This window comes from Coptis chinensis, chromosome 2 (assembly GCF_015680905.1).
Source record: "Coptis chinensis isolate HL-2020 chromosome 2, ASM1568090v1, whole genome shotgun sequence".
NCBI lineage: Eukaryota > Viridiplantae > Streptophyta > Magnoliopsida > Ranunculales > Ranunculaceae > Coptis > Coptis chinensis.
Window position 1 is genome coordinate 18,430,132 of NC_141457.1, and position 27,751 is coordinate 18,457,882.

The 27,751-nt window shown below is 37.0% G+C and overlaps 1 protein-coding gene and 2 long non-coding RNA genes across 3 annotated transcripts; 1 reads left to right on the forward strand and 2 right to left on the reverse strand.

The window, feature by feature from the left end:
- Nucleotides 1-365: 365 nt before the first annotated feature.
- Nucleotides 366-7,591, reverse strand: LOC147515201 (gamma carbonic anhydrase like 1). Its single transcript, XM_086586353.1, has 2 exons — nucleotides 7,197-7,591; nucleotides 366-934 (listed from the first exon to the last, which is right to left on the reverse strand). The coding sequence occupies exons 1-2, from the start codon at nucleotides 7,534-7,536 to the stop codon at nucleotides 558-560; spliced, it is 717 nt and encodes a 238-aa protein (XP_086442479.1). The 5' UTR covers nucleotides 7,537-7,591; the 3' UTR covers nucleotides 366-557.
- Nucleotides 7,592-10,832: 3,241 nt separating this feature from the next.
- LOC147515202 (uncharacterized) lies at nucleotides 10,833-12,880 on the reverse strand. Its single transcript, XR_015213393.1, has 3 exons — nucleotides 12,742-12,880; nucleotides 11,168-11,309; nucleotides 10,833-11,089 (listed from the first exon to the last, which is right to left on the reverse strand). It is a non-coding gene; the product is annotated as an uncharacterized LOC147515202 (long non-coding RNA).
- Nucleotides 12,624-18,144, forward strand: LOC147515203 (uncharacterized). The gene is made up of 2 exons (XR_015209909.1): nucleotides 12,624-14,265; nucleotides 17,596-18,144. It is a non-coding gene; the product is annotated as an uncharacterized LOC147515203 (long non-coding RNA).
- The last annotated feature ends 9,607 nt before the right edge of the window (nucleotides 18,145-27,751 follow it).

Sequence of the window (27,751 nt, forward strand, 5' to 3'; positions counted from 1 at the left end):
ATGCAGGGTTGCAGGGTATGCTTCAAAATCGCAAGTAAAGTCGATGGCGAATTTCAATCGGGACTTATATGTAGTATAAACTCTGAAGGAAAATATTCCAATGCTGAGCTGATGTTGCTCCTCATATGTTAGTCCAGCACCTGACTACAATGCTCGAGACTATCGTCATCATGAATCGTCATCATGAATGCTAGCAACTGAAAACCTTTGCAGAATCTAATTCCAAGAGGTTGATATAAGATATCCCCAGCCAAGAGCTTCGATATGTACAGTTTCACTCGCTCGAACCTATATAAGCTTCTTTTTTTAATAAACTATATAAGCTTCTTAGCAGTTTGGGTAGTTAACATATTTAAGATATTACATACATAAAACACTAAATGGATTACCTCTTCTGACAATTTCTTTGATCATCATTGATGATCCATTGATTTAATATCCAATCAATTCTTTCTACAACCATCACATCCAAGTAAAGAAAAATTGGACGGTTGCTAAGAGAGGCGGCTTTAGGGCTTATTTCCTCACAAAATAGCAACATGCAAAACACAAAATACTCAAATTGGAATTCCAAAAGATTTCTTCAACTTCTCTACCTCCAAATAACCCGTGGAGTAGGGGAGGAACTCTGAGAAATGGCTCTTGCTCAGGTCGTTGATTCCAACAGCGAGTTTGGGGATCTCCAATATCTCTTCATGGCTCAAAGTCCGAACAAATCTCGCTGGATTCCCAGCCCACAGTTCTCCTGTTGGAATCCTCCGACCTGGAGGAAGAACAGATCCAGCTTCGAGAATTGATTGAGTCTCAACCAATGAACCTTCCATGAGAATGGAGCGCTGCCCAATAATGCACTCTGGTTCGATTATGCAAGAACGCAGAAGACTGTATGCCCCAATTGTAACATACCTTTCAATTGACGTTTCTGCTGGCAGCCCTGAAAAAGACCAAAACAGAAATCATTCAGATCGAGGCACATATACTTTGACATCATAAAAACACATACCAGAGGAACGACAACAAGAAATTTTATATCATCTTGTTCAGAGCCTTCAAAACATCACGTTAATAGCACAATATGTGCACTTGGATTCTTTTGTAAAATTGTAAAAGAACTGTCCCAGAATGCAAAAGTGGGTGGCCTATTGACTGTCATTGCATTCTGATTGTCAAATCTCTAAGTTCAAAATTGAAACTAGATTGGATGAACTAAACCATCTGATCGCTGAAGTATGGCCATATTCAAACCACACAAAGAAGATCAAATGTTTAAAAAAAACAGAGGAGGTAAAGATGGTAATGCTTTAACGATGGCTAAGATAGATAAAACCATGTTCATGGGCCAAACAAAAGGGTAGATGGAATCTTTACCAATAAAAAAAAAATTGAAAAAAAAAGGCTTGGTGGCAGGACAGCAGTAGTAGCGGTGAATAAGGAATTTGTTGGATGAAAAGATTGATGAAAGAATAGGAAGGTGACCCCATTAGAGGGTAGGGGTCAGAGACTAGACTCCTTACCTCAGAGTGTATGGACTAAGGACTCGGGAGTAGAACATAGCCAACGATGAGGAAAACCACTCAATCATGTGTCTCCCTCGGGTCCTTGGACCTCCTACTACAGTCATGATCAGCCCAATGAAAAGATAAGATTGTCCTCTATCATCTGTGTAGGGTCCATGAGATTTCCACCATGAAAGCATAAATTGGACGATTCCCCCATATGAACCTCTATATGCTTCTTTGACATGCATGCCCAAGTCTCAATTGTACTATTGGTAGCAGAACATACTTTTTTAAACACCTATAACTACACTGGAACCTGGCATTGCCACCCTGCCCCATTGTGCACTTCACTTTTTTGACCTGCAAACCTGACCACGTGATCTGATTCCAGCTGCACAGCGTAGTATGTTATCTCGCATCACGTCATTGAGCTTAACTCTTGCCTATCAAAAAGTGCAGCTTAACAGTCGCAGGGCAGTGGTTACTTTTGCCAAATTATGGTCAGTACCCATACAATTGTCCAAACCATGGGCGTATGGAAGATAAAGAAACAAAATGTCAATGAATAGTGCAAAAATGGATGACAAGACAGAAAAACCTTGTTCCAAAATAGAAACAACTTGCCACGAGGGCCAATTATCTCTTTTAGAAAAAAAAAGTATGAAACCACATACTTGGTTTTTCACGCGGAAAATATATGGTCCTCGTGACAAATGACTTCTTTTTTTATTTAGAATTTTGTCTTGCCGTGCATCCTCGCATTAATCAATGACATTTTGTTTCTTTATCTTCCATACATCCATGGTTTGAACAACTCTATGGGTATATCAACCATAACTTATCCAAAGTAAGCTCAGCCGCACGGACCGTTATTTTTCAGTTTCGCACCGCCTTTGTTGCCCCTTCATCCATCAGTAGTTGTGAAGATGTGACAGACTCCGTAAGAATTTTTCAAAGATACTTGTAGAGGCACTCCTGTGTGGATTTTCTTTCGATTCTCCATTGCTGGGTTTCTACGATTTTTTTCATTTCTGATGTAAGACCTTTTTTTTTTATTGTTGTTAGTGAAAATTACTAAGATATATTTATTTTAGAAAGGTAAACAATTACATACGACCCACTCCCCTAAACAAGGAGGGAACATTGGAAAGAACTCCTAGCTCTCCAATATGGGACTAAAATGCGCACAAATAATACTAATAATACTAATAAGACTAACAATATCACTTAGACTCGTACATTGTCAACACCCCTGCTCAAGCCGAAATATACAAAATGTATACGTCAGGCTTGCAATCATGAGTACATAGATAAAAACTCTCTATATTTCAGTCTTGCAATTATATGAGTACATAGATAAAACTCCCCTTAAGCAAATACAAAGATGTCACTAAATCTCCAAGCTCTAGCTGCAAGCACATTCATGAACTAGGCACCCGATAACAACACTACAAAAAGCCTGGGACCATTTGCCAAGCCTAACCATAGCCAAGTCTAAGGCCCACACATGGCACCCTTAAGGATCTCTCATCCAAGCCCGATGATGTCCCAACCTTAGCCACCACTAAGCACAATCCATAATTGGTCCCCATCTATAGGGTGGGGTTTTAACTCAAAAGGCCTCGACAACTCCAACAACAAAGGCTCCCAGCACATAGGCATTCCTAGCTCCAACAACAAATGGTCCTCAACAGAAGATCACTCAAGAACCCCCAAAGGCTGGGATGGATCCAAATCGGTGGAGGGATGGTGCACAAGGACCCAATAAAATCTGATAACTTGGGGAGGAGAGATGATGAGCCGACTAATAAAGACACTGCTTCAAATTGTTGATAGTAGGCAAAGGCACAAAATGCAACATCCAATTAGTGGTTTACAACTTCTAAACAAGCAAATAAGCTTAAGGCGGGCTGCCTATATCAATACTTCCTACACCACCTCTCAAACCCAAAGGCATATTTAGTAAAGGACTTCCCATAAGCATCTTTCAGTAACAGCAAAGACAAAAACATCAACAACGAATAAAGATATGAAATATACCTCAACAAGAGGTAGCAAAAGTCTGTGAAATGCCAAAGTACTTGGCACTACTGCACTACAAAAGGAAATCAAACCCTGATAAGCCAAACGATCATTGACACCAACTGATACACATATGCCCCTCAACAAAAGAGCTAAAACGAAAGAAACCAGTGAAACACACCAGATAACTTGGCACCACGACATAAAAGGGTCAAACCCTAGATAACTTAACCATAGATCAATTAATTTGAATACCAACCAAGCAATAAACCACCAAGGTTTATCATCAAATTTTACACTTTGAAAGGAGGGGAAGATCACACAACATGCGCTGATTAATTCCGTACAAATCGATATCCAAGACTTATAGATTTAAACACCAAAGCCTAAGTATATAACACTTGGGAACTCTTGCTGAACAATATAACGTATCTCCTTAGATATCTCATGGCCTACCTTAACATCAATGGATCCCCATAGTAGACAGACCAATCAGGAAGTCCAAAACAAAAATCACCAATCAAACACTACCAAATCGAGAGAACCCACAACACCAAGACCTCAAAGATCTATATCCCATGATGAATGAACACCATACCATAACCTATAACTAAAAGATATGAAAGCATTCACTAAATTGCAGATATTAACACAACCATATCAACCAAGATTGAGAGTTCAGTGACAAACCAAGAGCATCAACATAATAGTTCACAAGGAAACATCACCAGATGTGCCCACTGGAAAAAATCTCAATCTCACATAAACAATACCACCAAAACGAGGAGAAAAAAAGGACTAGCAAAACTCATCAGAAAAATACATTCTTCGCCGGAAACTAGTAACCAGAAAAAGTGAAGCGCTATGTCTTAACCCTAAAGCTCCAATACCAAGCGAAAACTACTAAGAAATATTTATTTAAGCAAGGTAAACAAGTACATAGGGCTCACTTTGTGATTAAGGAGGGAGTATGTGATTGAACTTCTAGCTCTCCAATATGGGGCTAAAACCAACACACGCATAAAATTAATAAGATTCTAACAGTATCACTAGACTCAGTACAATCTCAACATTGTTATTGTAGGTCTACATCAAATTTGTTTTATTTTACTTGAGAGTCAAGAAAACTATGAAACAAGTAAAGGAGAAAATCATTACGTCAGTTCATACTTACTTGTTTATGTTGCAAGAAAAAGAACAATCTTTACAGAGTCAGGAAACACGGACATTCAAACACATTGACACTCCTCGGACACAGAAACATATGTGCCCAAAATCTTGCTTTTTAGTTTTCACATGGATACTTTTGGGACACTTCTGCACACAATACATAGGGTGAGGTTTTTATTTTGTTCCATTTTAATTTTAGCAACCAATAGATATTAGATATATTAGCAATCAAGGTAAACAATCAATAGATATATTAGCAAAACAAAGTGGTAAACAGTGTAGGATGAGCTATCATACTGCAAACAAAACATAGAGCGGATAACATAAAACTTAATAGACAACAAATACAACCACCAATCAACCCTCTCGGATAACACACCCCCATGAGAATGCACAAACCCTAAGCAGTATATCCTTGAATTCATTTACACAATGTAGAATCAGGTTATTATGACACAAAAGTATGACAAACTAAATGACATGCATTGATGGGGCCACAAAGAAAAAAAGAAAAATGTTGGATGTGTAGGGAAGAAGAGTTGAGGAAACCTTTGGACCTTTTGACCTTTTGACATGACTTACATGATTAGACTACAAAACTACTTGGATTCTTTTTTCGTCGCTTAGCAATTGAGGTAGCATTTTTATAAATACTATATTAATTTTGGATATAAATACTATCAATTTGTCACAATATGAATCTTGTACTTAATACGATCAAAAAATTACTTTATCGCCATGCCCTCAGTGTCAACTTGACCTAGTTTTTTTTTTTTAATCTTTTCTTCTTCTTCTTCTTCTTCTTTTTTATTTTATTATTATTATTTTTTATTTAGCTTTTAAGATTTATCGTGTTCGTCTCTATGCTTCCTAGCTATAGACAAGCAACCATACAACATTAAGTAAGTGACCAAAGCGCACTTAAAACCTATCTCTATGCAGCATAATTCACAGATATGCTTAGTATACGATCTCAACACTCTCCCCGAACTTAGGTTCTTACCATACCTACAAGTACTCCCTTATAAACTCTTCCTCAAGATAGACCTTACTCTGCTAGCAAATACGTGCGTAGAATAAATACGGACTTATTGTTATAAACCAAGCTTTCATTGTTGTAAGCGTGTGTTCCATTTCGAAAACAAAGTCTAGTAAAGACACAACCTAGCCAGTTTGTCTCCTAACACCCCAACTAAGAGACTGTGCAGTGTGCACAAGTCAAGACTAACTATGGTTGTGGTTGTGAGACATAATGACCTGCTCTCATAGATGGAGACAGACCCCCTCAAAATAAGTTCAAATATTTTACTACCACCCCCTCAAACTTTTTTACTATGTTTTTTAAACGTGAAGTCACAACATAGTCTTCTTATAATAGGTGTAGGAACATCATATCAAACCCAAGTGTTTTATCATTAATCTACTCTTAGAGAATATAAAAAGACGGGACCGAGAATAGAAGTAAAAAAACACACAATTAAGTCAAACAAAAAATCCTTGCAAAGTCACAGCTTACTTGCTTTCTCCAAATATCAAAAAGTAAAGCCTTATTATACCATTTCTTTAATAAGGTCTGATTCTATCTTCACTATTCACTTTACCTTTCTGAGTTTTGAAAAAAATGGAGAAAATCGCTCATTTTAATCCTTTCATAACTTCTTAAACCATTTTATTTCAATTTACAACAAGGATTTGCTAATTCTGATGGAAAGAAGTCAAGAAATGATGTTAGAAGAATATGTAAGCATTTTAAAACCCTGATATTAAACTATTATTTTCAATTCAACGATTTCGCTGAGTTATTTGGAGATGAAAGAGCTCAGGGTGCACATAATATATGGAACAAACCTCTTAAAACAGTCTATAAAAGTGACTGTGGGGAGCTTAAAGTGGCCATGCCTTTGCTTTCTCCTAGTCTGCCTTTATTGTTCCTTTTCAAGATCTATGGGGCATGATCATAATTTGAATGTTTTCCTTCATCTACTAATACGTTTTGTTATCCCTTGTTAATTATATGGTCAAAGTGGTAAACACGTTTCATGCTAACGTGCGCTTCATGCTATTTCATTTTCTGAAATAGTATAAGCACTCCCCCCTAGGTCAGATTTATGGCTCCGTCCGGCCCCATCCGGCCAACCGACCCTGTATTTTGATTATGTGTAGACACTCGGCCCCCCTAGGTCAGATTCCTGGCTCCGTCCCTGCCTGCTCTCATATTACCACCATAAAACGGTGAAAATAGATAAGATCAACTCTTGACATATTTGGTTGTCATTCATTGCAAACTAGGTCTCCTACATGAAGAGTATGTTTCAGAATTTTCTCACCTGTCTCATGCAGGGTATCATACAGTTAAGTATCAGTACAATGTTATACAGGATAAAACTTTTCAGCAAGGTTAAAGTCGCCAATAAACTACCTTGTAAAGTAATAATACAAGTTGGGGCATTTCTAAATTAGTCAAAACCATAATATTGAACGAAAAAAAAAAAAAAAAAGGCAAACCTGTAGGAGAAGCGCAAGCAGCATGAACAACACAACGTTCTTGCAAATTAGAGAAGAAACCAATAGTAATCTTATTAAGATCACCTCTTAAAACGGATCCAGCCCAAACAGAAGATCCATCACAAACCTTAACCTGACCAGCTAAAACAACATTGGGTGCCACGTAAGCATCAACAGCTATTTTAGGTACCCATTGACCTAATGGTATTATCTGTCTTTGTCCTCTGTAATCCCATTTCACTCGATCTCGTGCTGCTGCTTCTGCTGTGGAAAAGTTTCGTTGGAGTTTTGAGGATAGGGATCTTCTTGAGAGACGAGCTACTAGTGTTGTTGTTGCCATTGTTTTTTTCAGGAGAGAGCTGGTTTTTTTGGAGAGAGAAAAAAAAAAGAAATGAGTGACAAGTGAGGACCAGGGTATTTATAGTTGTGAAAAACCAAGGCCATAAACTAGGCCTGGTTTGTACTGGGCTTTTAGAAATTCATTCATTTTTATGTAATGAAACGCAGGCCCATAAACTAGGTTGGTACTGGGTTCAGAGAATATTGTGGGCCTCAAATTAACAGGCCTGCCGCATTTTAAGAGCACTCCTCCTTTATCCGTCACATGAAAATTCGAGGTTTATCTAAACACCTTTAATAGAGCGTGCCCGTCTTAGCCGATGTAGCATGGGCCGCCAGCACATAGAGGCATGGGCGAACTAGCCGTGCACCGCGCTTTTTCTCCTCACTCCATTCCCCATCTGTCCGTTTTAGCTACCTAAGCCTATTCGGCGTCCGTCCGGGTTTTCCCTCCAACCACCAGTCAACACCTACATTCTCATAGCTACTCAACTCCGAGCCATCATCCTTAGCTTCCACCGCCTGCTTCACCCAATCAAAACACGAATCAGAAAGAAGATCTTTTTGTCTTCTCAATAGAAAAAATAAACCCCCCAATCAATTGCTTAATGTTTGGTTTTTTCATCCTACCAATTTCTCCATTTTTGAATTACTAAGAAGAAGAAAATCAAAACAAGAGTCGGAAAAGAAGATTTTTTGATCTTCTCAACAGAAAAAAATAAACCCCCTAATCAATTGCTTAACATATGTGTTTTTCATCCTACCAATTTTTCCTTTTTGAATCACTAAGAAGAAGAAGAAAGCAATTAATAAGAGGTAAGAAGACTGCTTCTTTAATTACTTATTCTTATTTGATTGATTCTTTTATGTTTGTCAATTGGGAAAATCATTTTTTTCCCTGATTTTTTTAAAAATTGAGTTGGGTTTAGGGTTAGCATAGGAAAAAGATAGAGTATATCTCAGGCTTTTGCCTTCATAAATTTTAGATGGGGTGTGACATTTAGGGTCTCACTCACTCTTTTTATGTGTTGAATAAAAACAAGAATAGAGTTTGTTCTCTGTATAATTCGATCAGAGTCTCTCAACCTTTATCGGTATATATTTGTCAACTTAAAGTTGAAGTTGTCTGCTGATCAAAAGAGAAATTAAGTTTCTTGAAAATCGAAGGGCCAAGACAAATTCTCCACACTCTGATCTTTAGATCACGAAGACCCTAATGACTTACCCCTTCCAGCAAGAAGAAAACAACATAAATGTGTTTTTGTAAGGAGATGTGTGTAAGTACAAATCTACCAAAAACTCAATGTAATTTCAAAAATTTTAAACATCTCGAACACAAAACGTATAAAGAGAGTTAGGTGTATTATTTCTTCTGAAGTTGCTTCAAGTACATAACTATGTATCTATCAAAAGTGCTCTTCTCCATGAATTAAGAGACACTCCCGAAGATCCCCAAGTTTTGGCAGTAATTTCTTGGAAGGAGCGGCGTTCTATTATAATTATGGATGCTAAACTTTTTGTAAGGAGATCTGTGTAAGTACAAATCCACCCAAAACTCGATGTAATTTCAAAAGTTTCAAACATCTCGCACACAAAACGTATAGAAAGAGAGTTAGGTGTATTATTTCTTCTGAAGTTGCTTCAAGTATATAACTATATATCTATCAAAAGTGCTCTTCTCCATGAATTATGAGACACTCCCGAAGATCCCCAAGTTTTGGCAGTAATTTCTTTGAAGGAGCGGAGTTCTATTATAATTATGGATGCTAAGCTTTTTGTAAGGAGATGTGTGTAAGTACAAATCCACCCAAAACTCGAAGTAATTTCAAAAGTTTCAAACATCTCGCACACAAAACGTATAGAAAGAGAGTTAGGTGTATTATTTCTTCTGAAGTTGCTTCAAGTATATAACTATGTATCTATCAAAAGTGCTCTTCTCCATGAATTATGAGACACTCCCGAAGATCCCCAAGTTTTGGCAGTAATTTCTTGGAAGGAGCGGAGTTCTATTATAATTATGGATGCTAAGCTTTTTGTAAGGAGATGTGTGTAAGTACAAATCCACCCAAAACTCGATGTAATTTCAAAAGTTTCAAACATCTCGCACACAAAACGTATAGAAAGACAGTTAGGTGTATTATTTCTTCTGAAGTTGCTTCAAGTATATAACTATATATCTATCAAAAATGCTCTTCTCCATGAATTATGAGACACTCCCGAAGATCCCCAAGTTTTGGTAGTAATTTCTTTGAAGGAGCGGAGTTCTATTATAATTATGGATGCTAAGCTTTTTGTAAGGAGATGTGTGTAAGTACAAATCCACCCAAAATGCGAAGTAATTTCAAAGGTTTCAAACATCTCGCACACAAAACGTATAGAAAGAGAGTTAGGTGTATTATTTCTTCTGAAGTTGCTTCAAGTATATAACTATGTATTTATCAAAAGTGCTCTTCTCCATGAATTATGAGACACTCCCGAAGATCCCCAAGTTTTGGCAGTCATTTCTTTGAAGGAGCGGAGTTCTATTATAATTATGGATGTTAATGCAAGGAAATGTTGAGAATGAATTTTTCTCCTGTACAAACCATAAGCTTATTACCTTATATATATTTTTAGTTATCAAGCTTTTGTTATTTTGCCTACTATATGTGTACATGTTCCACCATCAGATTGAATCTCTTTCTCAAGCTCTATTTTCTTATGGTTGACAAGATATTATTCGGTTGCCAAGATTGTTTCAATTTCTTCAGAGTCCCTTGGCGCAATTCATATCTGTGTTTAGGGCACCCAAAAGTAAAGAAGGCTATGCTTCTATAGGCGGTGGTTCTCCTCTTCGTCAGATAACTGATGATCTAGCATGATTTATGTGCTTCCATTTGCATTATTTTATTTTTGTTACGCATTTCCCGGTCAGGAGTAACTCTGAGGCTCTTATCCTTCCACTACAAAAAAAAAAAGGCTTTATATCATTGTTAAAAACAGTGACAAAAAGTCTTTTGTCATTGGTTTTTTTTTTTCCAAAACCGTGACGGAATGGGGGTCATTTATTTTTTTCCTAAAACCGTCACAAATATTTGTTCCATATTAGCCTCTCTCAGCCATTAAAAATGGTAACAACTGGTCAAAAACCATCACAAAAAAAGGTATCTTTTGTGACAGTTCTAGCAAAACCGTGGTAAATGTTATAATTTTTTTCAAAAAAAAAAAACTTGTATATATTTGAAAACAGGCATTTCACATTGAATTGGACCTGCAACAAATATAAACCTGAAATATAATCCATTACAATTCAAATAGCATTCATAAATGCGAACTCCATTGAATATTCCTGTAGCAAAAATAGACATAAAACTTAGGTAATCAATAAGTACTTAATAATATATAAATGAATAGATTAAGAAAGAATTGTGACCAAGTCACATTCACGTCAAACACTTGCGATTAGTCTTCATTATAGTTCGAAAGACATTCTTAGAGACACCGAACAAACTACGAGCTTTGACATCTATCCGAGGTGGAAGTCTTCTTGCTGGCCAAAAAGTTAGTTTCTTGATCTGCAAAAGTTAAAAATATAAGAAATAAAAAATAAAAACTAATGAACTAAAAGATCAAAACAAGACTTGGGCACCTACCACACTACAATACTAGGCCATCTTCATCGAATACCTAGCGACCATTGTTGATCCCACCAAATCTTAAAAATGCTAAAGATAAAGTGGAATGACAAAAAAATCATTTATTACTAAGCTTTAATGATTATTCCAATAAAGAGAACTGCCCAAAACAAATAAAATCCATATAACAATTGCTTCTAATCTTTAGTGAATAAGAAAATAGGGTTGTACAAAGTTAGATAGCAACATTTGTAAAAGTTGGACAAGGGGGAATCCATAATTAACCATAGAACAAAGATGAAACCTCGCCAAGGACCAAACACAGTGTGCAACAATAGCCCACAGTGTACCATTACAACTACCATCTACAAAAGCCATACTAGATGTATCTTTTGCCGCTTGGTTATGTGCTTGCAACATCCAAACAGCAGTGAGCTTAAAGTGCTTGTGCAGCAACAATAGCTTGAGCAGTAGCCATTACACAACAAAAGGTGCTGAAGAAACCTGATAGTACTTTAACAAGTTCTAAACCTTTAGCATGAGGTTTGACAGCTTCTAATATTTCAGTTGTATAATCCATATACATGAGTACATAATTTAATTTGGGTCGAGATACATACTATAGGATACACGTGAGAGAGAAAGGAGAACTAGAAATAAAAGCTTCCTCACTCGATCCGAAATTGGGAGAAAGTTCAGTACTCTCATCGAACTGGTGGGTGAAGACGATGAGACCTAGTGCTTGAATAGTAATGGATGAAGATAGTTCTTAGTTTATGTTTTAGTATGCAACTAAAATTCCAATCCAGGCTTAAGCTATTAAGTTATTCTGACTACTGAAAAGAGAGTGAATAGCTTTTGATGTAAAAATACTAACCAAATAAGCGAAGATCCAACATGGCAAAAAAAGTGGGAGAGCTTCTAAGAACTAGACCGGAATTTGAACAAATCCACAACCAAATCAAGTAAATCAGGTGGCAATGTTCCTTAATTAAATAAGTAATTACATCATGAATGAGCTAACAACTTGTATAAAATTAAGTAGAATCGAAAGGTGTTAGCATGATCTAAGTTAACTTAGTTAAGTGATGAAAACTAAACATGTGATACGTCGCATGATCATAAAGTGATGAAAACTAAACATGTGACACGTCGCATGATCGTAAACCATTGTTTGTGATTATTAATTTCCAAAAACACTAAAAGCATATGAACTATGAAGCAACCAAGATCAAAGAATCAAATCTGAAAAAAATAAACTTGATAAATCAAAGTAGTTGGATCATGTGATGTATATATATATATATATATATATATATATATATATATATATATATATATATATAGGGTCAAATAATTGAACATAGCATATACTAAAACCCTCCGTCATTTTTCATTATTGATATAAGTTAACTAAAAAAATGGAGGAGAAAAACAGTGGATACCCCTTTTTATTTTCTTTTTATCCCCCCTCTATGTGAGAGGTATTTGGTCACTTGGAGTAGACCCCAGCTCTTGCTTGGTTCAAGCAGGAGGTGTGTGTAGCATATAAGTATATAACCAATACAAGCTTGCTGATAAATTTAGCATACCTTAGTGCACGCCGCCTCCTCTTCATCCTGCATGTCCACCTCCAATTACAATTTGCTAGATAACATAAGGTATGGATCTCATACATATATAACCATAAGGCTCTCCTATATTTACTGATCCACTTAAAGTTGCTCATACATAGTAATTCACCTGTTTAATACTAAGAAAACAAGTACAAAAATATCAAGCGTACCAAGGCGCAACTTAGCGTACTACAATTAGTTGACCATTGCCAAGTTAAATCAATGTGAACAAATCGGCTAACTAGTTGCATAAAAAATCAATAACGAAAATATTACATCTAAACCACAATTAAATTAAGAAAAAATGACTGATAAATCAATGCATATATAAAATTAGTCTATGAAACACACATTGCCAATTAAGAGCAAGTTACAAATTTTGTATATCAATACCTTGTCTAGCAGGATATTCATTGATCATCAAGAGATAAGCTCCAACGTCTAAATTCCACTGCCAATCAACTCCAACACACACCGTCCCCTCCGTCAGCACACCCAGTAAGTGATTACAACTTGAATAAAATTGAAACTAGAAATTGAACATAACATATTGGGTTAGTAGCATTTAAATAGTATTATATAGCAACTGATAGATAACACATCTTAATAAGAAGTTGTGGCATGTAACATTGATAGACAACAAGTGAAATCTTCATTTTACATACTTCTACTAAAGAAACTAAGAAAGATTTGGTTGTCTTAAATCTATTGAGGATCGGTCATAAACCATACTACAAAGTACAAGTGTCAAGTGCAACGGAAGAGGCTACGTTTCCCAAATGGTGCCTTAGGTAGTCATGGCAATGCATTTGACAAAACCTCCAACTATGCTTAGAAAAATCCTCACCATTTAAATGCAATTAAACAATCAGTTAAAATAAATCAGACCATAAACGTACAAAAGCTCAACCAATAAGGGGCCTTCATTATAAAGGACACAAGGAGATGCTTGCAAGGGGATATAGTAATAAAAAAGAATGAGGCATTTTGGAAACTGGAGCTATGTTATGTATCTATGTATTATTTCAATTCCAGTGTCAAAATGACGAAGCCCAATGAGGGTTGGCCAAACACCTTGCTCTAAAGCTATTTTCTCCAAGTAGTAAGAGAATTAAGTACCAAAACTAAACCTAGTTATGTAAATTGAGCTATTATATCCTAATCAAGACAAAAAGGATATTAGTATAGGTCCTGATACACTTCATGTTTTCAGCAGTAACTTTGACATTGTTTGATGCTTTCATGGTATGAAATTTAAAAGCTTAAATTAACCTCATTTCCAGAAACAACAGTAAAACCATTCAAGATGTAATTTTGTTTCAGGAAACTAATACTTCAACTTATACTCAAATTTACCTAATTTACCAATTCAAGGATTACAAGTTTTGTTAAAAACACAATTGGCAAAGTTGAAAACTAAACACGAAGAATCAAAGAAGATACTAAAATCAACTAACCTGCGCCAGTTCCCTTGTTGGGTTGCTCTTCTCTGATAGAGGCGTGTTGATAAGTGCTCAAAAAGTGTAATTTAACTCTTGATTATGCCTCTTGTTTAGCCATCTTAGTGGACTAATAGTGTTTATAAGTTATGTTTTATGATTCTACAGCTGAAAAAGAGAGTTTTGTGAAATATTAGAGAAAAAGGGGTAAAACGGAGCATTAAGGATCACATGGGAAACCCGTGGACAATCATGGGAAAGGCCAAGGAATTGAAGCTATTAAAGAGGCGACTTGGACCTATTTTAAAGCCAATTTGGAAGCACAAGGCCAAAGGATTCGTTGCTTGGACCAAAGCCTGCAAAAGAGGATAGAAGGATAGAGCAAAAGAGGGAAAATAGACTTTCGCGTCTGGGATGCATGGATCGTGCGTCCAGACGCAATTTTCGCGTCTGAGACACAAGGATAGTGCGTCCAGACGCATGAAACGACACTGTAGCCACTGTCTTCTAAGTTTTGGAGACAAAGTTGGACTCTAAAAGAAGTCTATTTGTATTAGGAAACAAATGGCGGTTTGGAATACTTTTAGAACTCATTGTAACCCCTATAAATAGAGGACCTAAGTGCCTCATGTAATTTGCCAATTCACTTATATTCTTGTATCCAAAACTTGAGGCAGAGAGAGATTAATAATAAAAGATTCGGTTTTAACTAGTCGAGTCTTAATAAATTAGTCTTTCTAGTCTTATGTTCTTCGACTCTTCTTCTTCTCGTTCTTTGTGTTCTTCCTTCTTCATGGAAGGTTAATCTTCTCCTTCAAGGGAGGAGATGAAGCCGATGCTTAAGTTTTAATAATTCTTCTGGTTCATGGTGTTTTTCAATCAGGTTAGTTATTTATGTTTTTAGTTATTAGTTTTATTGCCCACACCAGGGGATGGAAGTATAGAATATGGTTTATGTTTTGCAATATTAATATCATGTTAGTGTTCTTTACTTTTCTTCTAGTAGTATAATTCTTTAGAGTTAGAGAAGTATTCTTTGTATTGCCTTAGAAAGGGTAGCTCAGGGAGTGGCTGCCTAGGGGAAATATTCTTTGTATTTGCCTTAAGTGGTGATTCATTGAATGGCCGCCCTATTAGGAAGTACTCCTTGATGTTGCTCTCGGTAATACATTGAATGGCTGCCCGAGCTTACATAAAAGGAAAGAATATATTAATAGCATAAACATAGGAACAACCTTAAGTAGAGTTAATTGTTAACGATGTTTCATCCAAGAGGGCATCGGCACTCGCTCGATTGCCTAATTGTAGTCTACCTGTAAGAACAACCATGAAGCAGTAGGTCATAGATCAAAAGTATTGGTGGATTCTAATATCTTGAATTCCCTCTCTTATAAATTCTCAATAGTTTAGTTAATTTAGTTTAGTTTAGCATTAGAATCTAAAATCTCTACAATTATAGTTTTTAATCCCTCAAACCCCCTTTCTAATCATGTCCTTCACATAACATACACTTAAAAGTGGAACGATACCGTACTCATCCTTTACTTATTGAGGGATAATTAGGTTTTGATATGCTTCTATTTGTTCAATGACCATCATCCATCTACATCATCTATATCTCATAAACACAAAAGAAGTAGTGTCAAGTATGTTTGCCGTCTAAAGAGCTTAAGAAGGAGCCGCCTAAGCTAGAATTGAAACCTTTGCCGTCTACACTCAAGTATTTTTCTTGGGAGATTTGGGAACCTACCCAGTAGTCATTGCATCAGATTTGACTGAGGAGCGGGAATCCAGGTTAGTAGCACTTTTAAAGGAACACAAGTCAGCTATAGGTTGGACAATTGATGATATTAAGGGGATCAGCCCTATGATAGTTCAACATAGGATTCATTTGGAAGAGGATTCCAAGACTTCTAAATAACCATAGAGGAGGCTTAATTCGAAGATGAAGGAAGTAGTATGAGAAGAGGTCATCAAACTCCTTGACACCGGCAATATCTACCCTATTTCTGATAGTCAATGGGTTAGTCCAGCTTAAGTTGTGCCGAAGAAGTCTGGAACCATAGTGATCGAGAATGAGAACAATGAGTTGATTCCAACCAGGATTCAGACTGGATGGAGAGTTTGCATCGATTACAGGAAGCTGAATAGCGTATCAAGGAAAGACCATTTTCCATTGCCATTCATCGATTAGATATTAGAAAGATTAGCTGGACAAGTGACCAACTTCTTTTTGTGTGTAGATGAGATGGTATATGGATGATATAGGTAGATGATGTAGATGGATGATAGTCGTTGAACAAAATAGAAGCGTATCAAAACCTAATTATCCCTCAATAAGTAAAGGATGAGTAGGGTATCGTTCTACTTTTAAGTGTATGTTTATATGAAGGACAGGACTGGAAAGGGAGTTTGAGAGATTAAAAACTATTATTATAGATATTGTAGATTCTAATGCTAAACTAAACTAAACTAAACTATTGATAATTTATAGGAGAGGGAATTCAAGAGATTAGAATCCACCAATACTTTTGATTCAATGACCTTTTGCTTCATGGTTGTTCTCACAAGTAGACTACAATTAGGCAATCGAGTGAGTGCCGATGCCCTCTTGGATGAAACATCATTAACAAATAACTCTACTTAAGGTTGGTCATATGTTCATGTTACTAGTATCTTCTTTCCTTTTATGTGAGTTTGGGCAGCTATTCAATGAATCACTATCTAAGGCAAACACAATGAATACTTTCCTTACTCTAAAACACTACACAACTAGAAGAAAAGTAAAGAATAATAGTATAATATTCAATTACAATAAATAAAATCCTATTCTAGCATTGTATTCAATTGCAATAAATAAAAGCATGTTACTAACAAATATTCAATTGCAATAAATACAACCCTAAACTAGCATGATATTCATAAATAAAAACCTTAATCTATACTTCCATCCCCTGGTCTGGGCAATGGAACTAATAATTAAAAACATAAAGAACTAACCTGATTGAAGAACACCATGAACCAAAAGAATCAACAAACCTTAAGCACCGGCTTCATCTTCTCCCTTGAAGGAGAAGATTAACCTTCCATAAAGAAGGAAGAACACGAAGAACGAGAAGAAGAAGAGTCGAAGAACACCATAGTTTAGTTGATTTAGTTTAGTTTAGCATTAGAATCTAAAATCTCTACAATCATAGTTTTTAATCCTTCAAACCCCCTTTCCAATCCTGTCCTTCACATACCATACACTTAAAAGTGGAACGATACCCTACTCATCCTTTACTTATTGAGGGATAATTAGGTTTTGATATGCTTCTATTTGTTCAACGACCATCATCTATCTACATCATCCATATACATCATCCATATCTCATAAACACAAAAGAAGTAGTGTCTCATGTTCATTCACCATTTATAAGAGAAAACGGTTGCTACCCAAGCAATCATTAGTTCGTCCAATCAAGTTTGTACCACAACTGAAATGTGATGCCCTAACTAAATGAATATGCATCTCAAAGAAGAAATTACCAAATCACAGTACTAATTTCTTTGAACAGAAAATAAGAAAGCAACTAGATTTCACGGAAGAGACTAACCAATAAGTAATAAAAGAATTTGAAGAGCTTCTAATTAAGAAGTGAACCATAACTCATGCTATTAAAACAAACACTACCAAAGTGATGATGATATTGCTTCATTCGAAAATAGAAAAGGTAAATCTTTTCGCAAATCAAGTAACCGAAAGAGAGAGAGAGAGAGAGAGAGAGAGAGAGAGAGAGAGAGAGAGAGAGAGAGAGAGAGAGAGAGAGAGACGTGAAATTGAAGTTTGGAAGAGAGATCGAGTGCTCTGTTGTGAAATGAGAAGATAAGATATTGTAATTCAAAAAAACCGAACGTGGGTTGTGTTTCAAGTTGTTTTAGTTAGTGGGCCGAAATATTTGGGTCCAAGACAGACACGTGAAAGTTGGGGAATATGTAACTGTTTTGGGGGAATGGTGACAAATAGGGGAATGGTGACAAATAATATGCCACATGATAAGCACCCAAAAGTGTATTATGAAACCCCGTTGAGACATATAAATTTGGTTAACTATGTGTTTAATAATCATGAAATAAATATGTTTTCATACTTTTGCAGGTATTCGCAGTAAACATGGAAATATGGTTTAAACCTGCAATAAAGCACGAGGAACGACATGTATATGAATTCTTCCAAATCCGCACAGAAGCATCAAATTTCCGAAGCTCCTACCTCTTGAACCAGGACTCCGAATGCGACAAGTGAGCTGCTTAGACAATCAGGGCGATGAACTCTACGCATAGGTGGGAAGTTGTAAAATTGCCCAAAGACCGGACCGCCACTGGACTGCACATAGGACCCACTATACGGGCCCGCAAGATTGGATGAGTCATCAATTATGGAGCATGTCAAGACAAAAATGACAAATTATTGGTGCAACGTTGACACCTTGCATGTAATTAATTAGATTAGGTGTTAATAGTGAAAAAAAAGGCAAGGTGTCACTTTGTTTTAATGTGGTGGATAAAAATAAAGTAAATGTGGTTTGATGTTTCACATGGAAGGAAATGAGATGTCTCTCAAATAAAGAAGAAAACAAAACAAGAGGGGGGGGGGGGGACACTTCATTTACTCCCTTGACTTCTTTTTCTTACCTTGTATTATTTTAGTTCCTTAGTCATTCTTATTATTTAGTTTTTAGTTTTGTAAGAAAAAGCTTGTAATAGTTTTAATGGAGGAAACCTTGGTTTTTTTCTAGAAAATAAATAAAAAGCAAGTGAGTTTAGTTAGTTTATCTTCTTCCTCTTTCTCTATCTTTTGTTCTTCTAGTTTGTAATCCTTTATCCCAAGGACCATGAGCTAACTTCCCTTTTAGGGAGTTAATCCAACTCATGTGAGAGAAAATAATTGTTGTTGGTTTGGTAGGTTGTTAGGAAGAACAACTAGACCTACATCTTATCCCAAAATGATAGTTGGTGTAGTGTCTAGTTAGGAATCAAGGAATGAGCTTAGAGATAAGTCATTGCTTGATTCCAATTGCTAACATGTATGAGTTTAGAAATGAGCCATACATGTTAGGGATCAAGTTTTCTTCCATTAGGGCTTGTCTATGAGTCTAGGAAGAATCAAATGAACTTTTTCAAATCAACAACTAAATGTTATTTTCACATGAGGAGGATTAGCTCTCCACCTTTTATTTAGTAAATTGTATTTTGTTTTAGTTGCATATTTCGAATCTTAATGTTTTTATTTAATGTTTGTGTAGGTAAGAATCTTAGTTTTAATATAAACTTACTCACTAGTTCCATAAGAGTAACAATCAATTTGTAGTTGTCCTAACCTTTAGGTTGGTTCGATCCTTACTTCAACTTTACGAATGCGAAGATCGTGAGTAAGGAACTTTGAGTTCGCTTTTGCATCAAATTAGAGAGTCAAATCTCTAACGTAGTAAAAAAAAGCTAATATCAAAATGGCGCCACTGCTGTTCTAAAGGCATAGGACTTGTTCTACAGATTGGAAGTTGTATCAAGGGGGAACCCCTACTCTCTTGCTTTCTCCCCTTTCATTTTTTTTTTATGTTTTTTTTAAAATTTTTCACTCGTAAACAACCTGTTCGCTCACGGATTTTTTGCTCTACTTCCAGGTACAAAAAGTTAGAACTGGGAACGTAAACTACAGCCACATATAAGGTTGCTCTGAAAATTTGAGCTTACTATGGGATAATCATCCGCGTGCGGCGCAGACGGACTTCGCGCGTCGCTAGTGTAACCAGCGTCCGCGCAGTGCATTTGTTCGTTGGTGCTAATAATTTACCTCCAGCATCCCCTGATCTACCTTGATCCATATCCAGGCCTAAATCTCTGGACCTATACCTGAAATTTCGAATATCTATTGGGATTAATCATGTCGACGATTGAAACGTCTGTTTCACTCTTTGGCGGACTAGCGGGAAGCTACAGGTTCCAACGTTTTACTGTGTTTTTTTTTTATTGCATGAATGCCATGTACGTAGTTATTATAAATTAGTTTATGGATTATTATTTACGTCTTAGGCTAGAAATATGCATGAATCATATTAATACACCCGTAAATATTTATATGCGATTAAGTGGGTATGAATTGCATATTAATGTATATGTACATACCAATGGTACTGTTTTGCATGAGTATCTATATTTATATGTATAAGTGTCTATTATTGCATGTTTAGTATTTCTCTACGTATACGTACACGGTATTGTCTAATAAGTTGATTTTGTCAAGAAAGAGGAGAACATTCCAACGAGGGTTAAAATCTGAGTTGGGTAAGTTGTTTCTAAACCCTACGGGGTAAAATTTTGCTCTCTATATGACACTTTCGCAATCTCAATGAGTATTGTCGAAATCGAATTATTATGCAATACAAGAGTCGTATTTTAGTTTATGTATAATACTTTGCATGTTTAGTTTTGTCGTATTTATATGCGTATGTATACTATATTCGCATGCTAATGTATTTAGATACGTATGAGTGATTCAAATTTGCTCATTCATTGTTGATATCGTTTACGTAATATCAATTTACAAATTAGCGATACATATATGTATTCTTGATGTATATTTGCCATGCATTATGGAAGTATTTATCGATGACACAAGCTTGCCTATTCGTATAGCTATACGTATGAGTAGAGTATCTTCACATGCTACTGTACCTAGTATTGTATGAGTAGATCGTATTTGCATGTTTGTATTTTAACCCTTGCATAAATTTAAAAAAAATAATAATAATTAATTAATTAAAAACAAATTAAATTAAAATTAATACCGCCTTTGCATAAATTTTAATTCCATAAATCTTAATCATATTCCAATGGTGTCTAGGAAACTTGAAAGATTGAGGTTACTTAATTAGAACCGTGCTTGCACGGAAAGCCTCCCTCATATCTCTCTTGTGACCTGGCCGTTGGTTTATGCTCACATATTCCTAGCTTCACTGCTATGTTAGCAGCAGTTTAGGCCAATGTTGTTCAACTCTAATGTTTAAGATAATAATAAAATTCGAGTCCTACTAAATTCCTTCTATAAGTTAGATCTAATTTTATGCTTGCATGAGATTAAGGTCTGGTTCCACTAAAGAAATTGAACATACCTATCGTCGAAAAAAATACGATAAGCAATTGCGTAAGTTCTCACCTAAAAATTGTTCTTCTTCTGTTAATTACCTTCATCACGATCCTTCGTCGCCATCAACTTCTGTCATTATGGCCGACGATCCTCCACTGAGAGAAGCCCCTCTCGGACTTCTATATCTTTGCATTACTGGGGAAGGACCTTCTTCCCCTGATCAAACTTGAGGACATTGTCGGTGATTCTCGTGATCCCACCAAACGCGTTTTCAGTTTGTTACCTATATATCATGGTTTGGAGCACGAAAAACCTTACAATCATCTTCGTGAGGCTTCAACAAGTGGCAACAACATTTCACCATCCAGCCAGTCTCTAAGGAACAACTTTTGCTTCATTTGTTTCCATTCACTTTTAGCGGAAAAAGCGTCAATTTGGCTAGCGGGACAACAGCCACATCCATAGACACATGGAATAAACTAGTTCAAGCTTTCATGCTTCCGGTTTTACACTCGAGAAAAAACAACTGAAATGCTTCAGAAAATTCAATTCTTTCGTCAAAATCCTCATGAATCCTTTACAGAAGCATGGAGTCGTTTTTATTGATCTTCGTTAGAATGTCCTCATCACCAACTGGACAAAGCTGTCCTTGTTCGTTCATTCTTTAATGGTCTTTTTGATCATCAAAAAGAAACTTTTGATATAATGAACGGCGGTTGCTTCATGGACAAAGGAGCTACTGAAGCTTATACTTTTCTTGAAAACAAGTGAAAAAAGGTACACACTGGGGTAACACTGAGTCGTCTAGGTCATCAAAGGACAATGTTACAAAGGCCACATCTATTTTTGAGGTAAAACCCGATCCCGAAATAAAAAATTTGATAGAATCCCTAACTAAAAAAGTAGATGCCCTTGCAGTTCAAGTAAACGATCAACTACCAAAACCGGTCATGAACGTTGACACCGCCCCATGTGTCCTTTGTCTTAGTCCTGACCATCCTGATGCATATTGTCCCTTGTTATATGTTTCCCCTACTCAACCATCGAAGGAAGCATGTGCATTCAACATTCCCAATGCACCGTGGAGACAACATCCGAATTTCGCTTGGCGCCAAAATAACCAACAAATGGGGGCTCCTCCAGGTTTCGCTAATCCACCTGTTCGACCTACCAACAATTTTATTCCATACCGCCAAGGAAATAATCAACAATACCAACAAGGTCAATTTCAAAATAATTCCAATGCTAACTATCAAACCAACTGCAACCTTGTTCCAGCTAATCCAGATCCCAACTATAATCAACAACTTCTCAGCAATAGTCGTGAAATACTACATTTGCACAACCCAAGCATAACCCGTTTTTGGATAGGACAAACGAGACTTTCTTAGCTTACATGAACCAACAGTTTCAAATTTTAACGTCTATCCAACAATCACTTCAACAATTGGCGCAAGAAAAGAGTCAGAAAGGCGTGTTTCCTGGACAAGCAGTTCTAAACCCTAAACAAAGCAAAACACGACCTTTGAACTTACTAATGCATTGGTACAAGCACCTCCAATCAAGGTGAGGTGCATGCAATCACTACTCTATGATCTGGAAAAATGGTAGACAATCAAACACATTATGCGGATGATCAACCAAAGGAATCGAAGGTTCAGATAAACCTATTTCTAATAATGAACCTACGGACGATTCACCGGATCAAACAAAGTCAACATCTCGAATTTAGGAAATAAGCAAGAAGACCCCTTTTCCAAATTCGTCTTAAGGCACCATTTCCTTGCGCTTGGCAAAGAATAAACCCGATGAGAATTTTCTTTGAAATTCGAGAGACTTTTAAAAATTTGACGATCAACTTGCCTTTTCTCGATGCCTTAAAACTATTACCAAAACATGCAAAATTTCTGAAAGATATGTGCACCACAAAAAGGAGAACTAATGTTCCTCAACAAGCGTTCCTCACCGAACAGTTTCCATCCATCATAGAACACAATGGTATAGTCAAATACAAGGACCCTGGTAGACCAACGGTTCCATGTACCTTAAGTGACAAATATACGACTACTGCGCTTCTAGACCTAGGAGCTAGTGTGAACTTACTTCCATATTACTTATTTAAACAACTAGGTCTTCATGAGCTCAAACCTACCACCATGACTCTATAGTTAGCCGATCGTTCCATAAAGTATCCAAAAGGAATTGTGGAAAACGTCCTCGTAAAAGTCTAAGACTTCTTCTATCCTGTAGACTTTGTTATTTTGGATATAGAAGTTGCATGTGATTCCATTCCTATCATCTTAGGACGTCCGTTCCTAGCAACTGCTAATGCTCTTATTAACTGTAGGGATGGTTCAATGACCATGTCCTTCGGAAATCTATCGGTAGAGGTAAATGTGTTCAAATTGATGAAACAAATTCCAGAGCCTGACATTGATGGTGAGGTGAACAGGGTTGACAACATTCCGCAAGAGTATTTAACAAACTCGTTTCCAGAAGATGAAGTGTACCAATTTCTTTCCTTTAGCTTAATTCGAAGTTTGAGGGCGATGATTATACACAAGAAGTAAATGAGTTATTAGAGTCAATACCATTATTTGACCTATTTGTGATGATGTCCAAGAACTGGGTGAACATCAATCTTTTTTGCATGGATGATGACTTTCCTCAAGAATCTTTAATACCCACTCCGCCCACCCCTGATTTAAAACCTCTTCCTTCGGAATTAAAATACGTACAGCTTGATCCAAATGGTCGTCACCCAGTTATCATTTCTTCACAATTAACTGATGATCAGGAAGCTCGTTTAATTAATGTCATTCAACAACATTGTTCTGCTATTGGATGGTCCCTCGCTGACATTAAAGGCATTGCACCTACTGTGTGCACCCATCGCATACACCTTGAAGAAAATGCTAAGACGTCGCGTGAACCGCAGCGTCGCCTAAACCCTACCATGAAAGATGTGGTACAAGACGAAGTTTTAAAATTACTTGATGCGGGTATTATTTACCCTATCTCTGATAGTGTTTGGGTGAGTCCAATACACGTTGTTCCCAAGAAATCTGGCATTACAGTTGTGAAAAATGATAAAGATGAATGCATTTCCGCTCGTATTCCAGTGAAATGGCGAATATGCATTGACTATCGCAAACTTAATGCCGTCACTCGTAAGGATCACTTTCCACTCCCATTCATCGATCAGATGCTCGAACGTTTAGCCGGTCATGCATATTACTATTTTCTTGATGGTTATTTCAGGTTATTTTCAGATAGTCATAGACCACCTGGCGATCAAGACAAGACCACGTTCACCTGTCCATTTGGTATATTTGCATATAAAGCGAATGCCTTTCGGCCTTTGCAATGCACCGGTACTTTCCAACGCTGCATGCTTCACATTTTTCAGTGATATGGTTGAGCGTTTTATGGAAGTGTTCATGGACGACTTCTCCATATATGGAGATTCTTTTCGATAGTTGTCTATCAAATCTTGAAAAAGTCTTTACACGCGTTGTGAAGAGAAAACCTTGTTCTTAATTGGGAAAAATGTCATTTCATGGTTACAAAAGGAATAGTTTTAGGACATATCATTTCAAAGGACGGAATCGAAGTCGACAAAGCTAAGATAGAAAAAATTGCTTCACTTCCTATACCAAAATCAGTTCGAGACATTCGCGCATTTTTAGGACACGCAGGTTTCTATAGGAGATTTATTCGAGATTTCTCAAAGGTTGCTCGACCTTTAACCAATCTCCTGCTTAAAGATGCCATTTTTTTATTTCAGTTTCAATTGCAAACAAGCCTTTGAAATTTAAAAAACCGCATTAACTACCGCTCCCATAATTCAACCACCTGATTGGTCTAAACCTTTTGAATTAATGTGTGATGCGAGCGACTATGCTATTGGAGCTGTACTAGGGCAACGCCGAGAAGATAAGCCAGTTGTCATTTACTATGCGAGTAAAACCCTTAATGAAGCTCAACGTAACTATACCACCACTGAGAAAGAGTTTCTCGCCATTGTATATGCTTTGGATAAGTTTCGTTCTTACCTAGTGGGTTCTCCAACTATTGTCTACACTGACCATGCGGCACTTCGTTATCTATTAGCGAAAAAAGATGCAAAACAAAGGTTGATCCGATGGATTCTCCTTTTGCAAGAGTTTACTCTAGAAATTAAAGATAAAAAAGGTTGCGGAAATGTGGTTGCAGACCATTTATCACGACTTGTCAGTGATGTTGATACTAATACCGAACCTATCTGTGATTCCTTTCCAGATGAACACTTGTACTCTATTTTTTCGTCCCCTTGGTACGCTGACATAGTAAATTACTTAGTTACCGAAGAAGTCCCTTCATCTTGGTCTCGTAATGACCGAAAATAGTTCTTCTCCACTGTGAAATTTTATTTCTGGGATGACCCCTACCTCTTCAAGTATTGTTCAGACCAACTAATCTGCCGTTGCATCCCTAATTGGGAACACAATGATGTGTTATCCTTCTGTCATGAATAATCTTGTGGTGGTCATTTTAGTGGTAAGAAAACTGCGGCCAAGGTCCTACAATGTGGATTATATTGGCCAACTCTGTTTAGAGATGCACATGAGCATTGCAAAGCATGCAATCGCTGCCAGCAGCTAGGACGCATTACTCAACGAAATATGATGCCCTTAAATCCCATTTTAATTGTGGAAATCGTTGATGTATGGGGCATCGACTTCATGGGTCCATTTCCAAATTCACATGGCTTCCTATACATTCTAGTAGCAGTTGACTATGTATAAAAATGGATTGAGGCATTGGCATGTCGTGCTAACGATCATAAAAGCGATCATTTTGTTAAGTAAAAGAAAATATTTTCTCTCGATTTGGTGTTCCAAAAGCTATAATTAGTGATGGGGAAAACATTTCGTAATAAATTTTTGAATCATTAGTAAAGAAATATGGAGTCACGCACAAAGTGGCAACTCCGTATCATCCTCAAACCCGATTGGTCAAGTAGAAGTCTCTAATAGAGAGATCAAATCCATTTTGGAAAAAGCTGTCAATCCATCTAGAAAAGATCTGGTCTCTACGATTATCGAATGCCTGTGGGCATACAAAAACAGCTTTTAAGACACCTATAGGGATGTCTCCTTATCGCCTCATTTTTTGGAAAACCTTGTCATCTGCCGGTTGAACTTGAGCACCGTGCTCTATGGGCCATCAAAAGCCTCAATTATAATACTAACGCGGCAGGCGCGAAGAGAAAATTGCAGTTAAATGAGCTTGAGGAAATTCGGAGTGATGCCTATGATCTCTTGAAATCCTATAAAGCCAACATGAAAAGAGTACATGACAAGCACATATTAAGAAAAGAATTCAAAGTGGGTCAAAAAGTTTTGTTGTACAAATCAAGATTACACATTTTTCCAGGAAAATTAAAGACTCGATGGTCTGGTCCTTTCACCGTCTTTGCTGTCACCCCTTATGGGGCTATTTCTTTGAAAAACGTAAATGATGACAGTGAATTTCAAGTAAATGGCCAGCGCCTTAAACATTATCATGAGTTGCGCTCTCCAGATGTCGAAGAGACTCTTCTCAATGACCCAGTCTATATAGACTAATAGATTCGATGGTGTACTTCTTTCCATGTGTTTAAACAGAGAAAGTACGCCATTTGGGTAGCCGGGCCCTCTTCTATTTTCTTTGCTAAAAATCCCTAGAGTGTGTGGTTGCAAGCGCCGGAACCATAGTCCACAAAAACTCTACTTCAGAACTGAGTATAAATGTCTTCTGATACTCGAGCAAACGTGTCTCCTGGAAAACAATAGGTACCAAAAATTTCAACTCCTTCTTTCTCCTCCTTTTTCTATTCTCTTCCTCGCGAACTCCAACTCATCATTTGGTCCAAATCTCACCCATCTTGAATAGGTAATGGTCGTAGTACTTTTGCTCGAAAGCGACGGGCGAAAAGGATGGGGTGGTGTATGTATGAACTATCAAACTCCTTTCTGTGTCAGTCTTGATATTCTATCCGAGATGAGCGGCGATTATAAAGTATATTATTGTCGACACCAGCTCGGCCAGAGGATAAACTTCGTCGTCGTCCGTTGTTCCCCCAGGTTGGGATTCGTCTTGAGGATCTGACGTTAAAAGACTCACATTCGTCTTGAGGATCTGACGTTAAAAGACTCAACATGTATATACTCGTTTTTCCCTTAGCACCAACCATGGTGCCCAAAGAGAGTCGTGATATGCAACATCGGACATTTCCTAGTTCGTGCGGGCAATGGATTCCACCAGGCCAACCCCGATCGATTTTCTATGTGATTGTATCAAGGGGCGGTTTGAGGCTATACCATATGTAATAAGGGTAATATTATTACTAGACCATTGCACATTGGTCAGGGATGGTACTGTCCTGAACTCTAGGCCC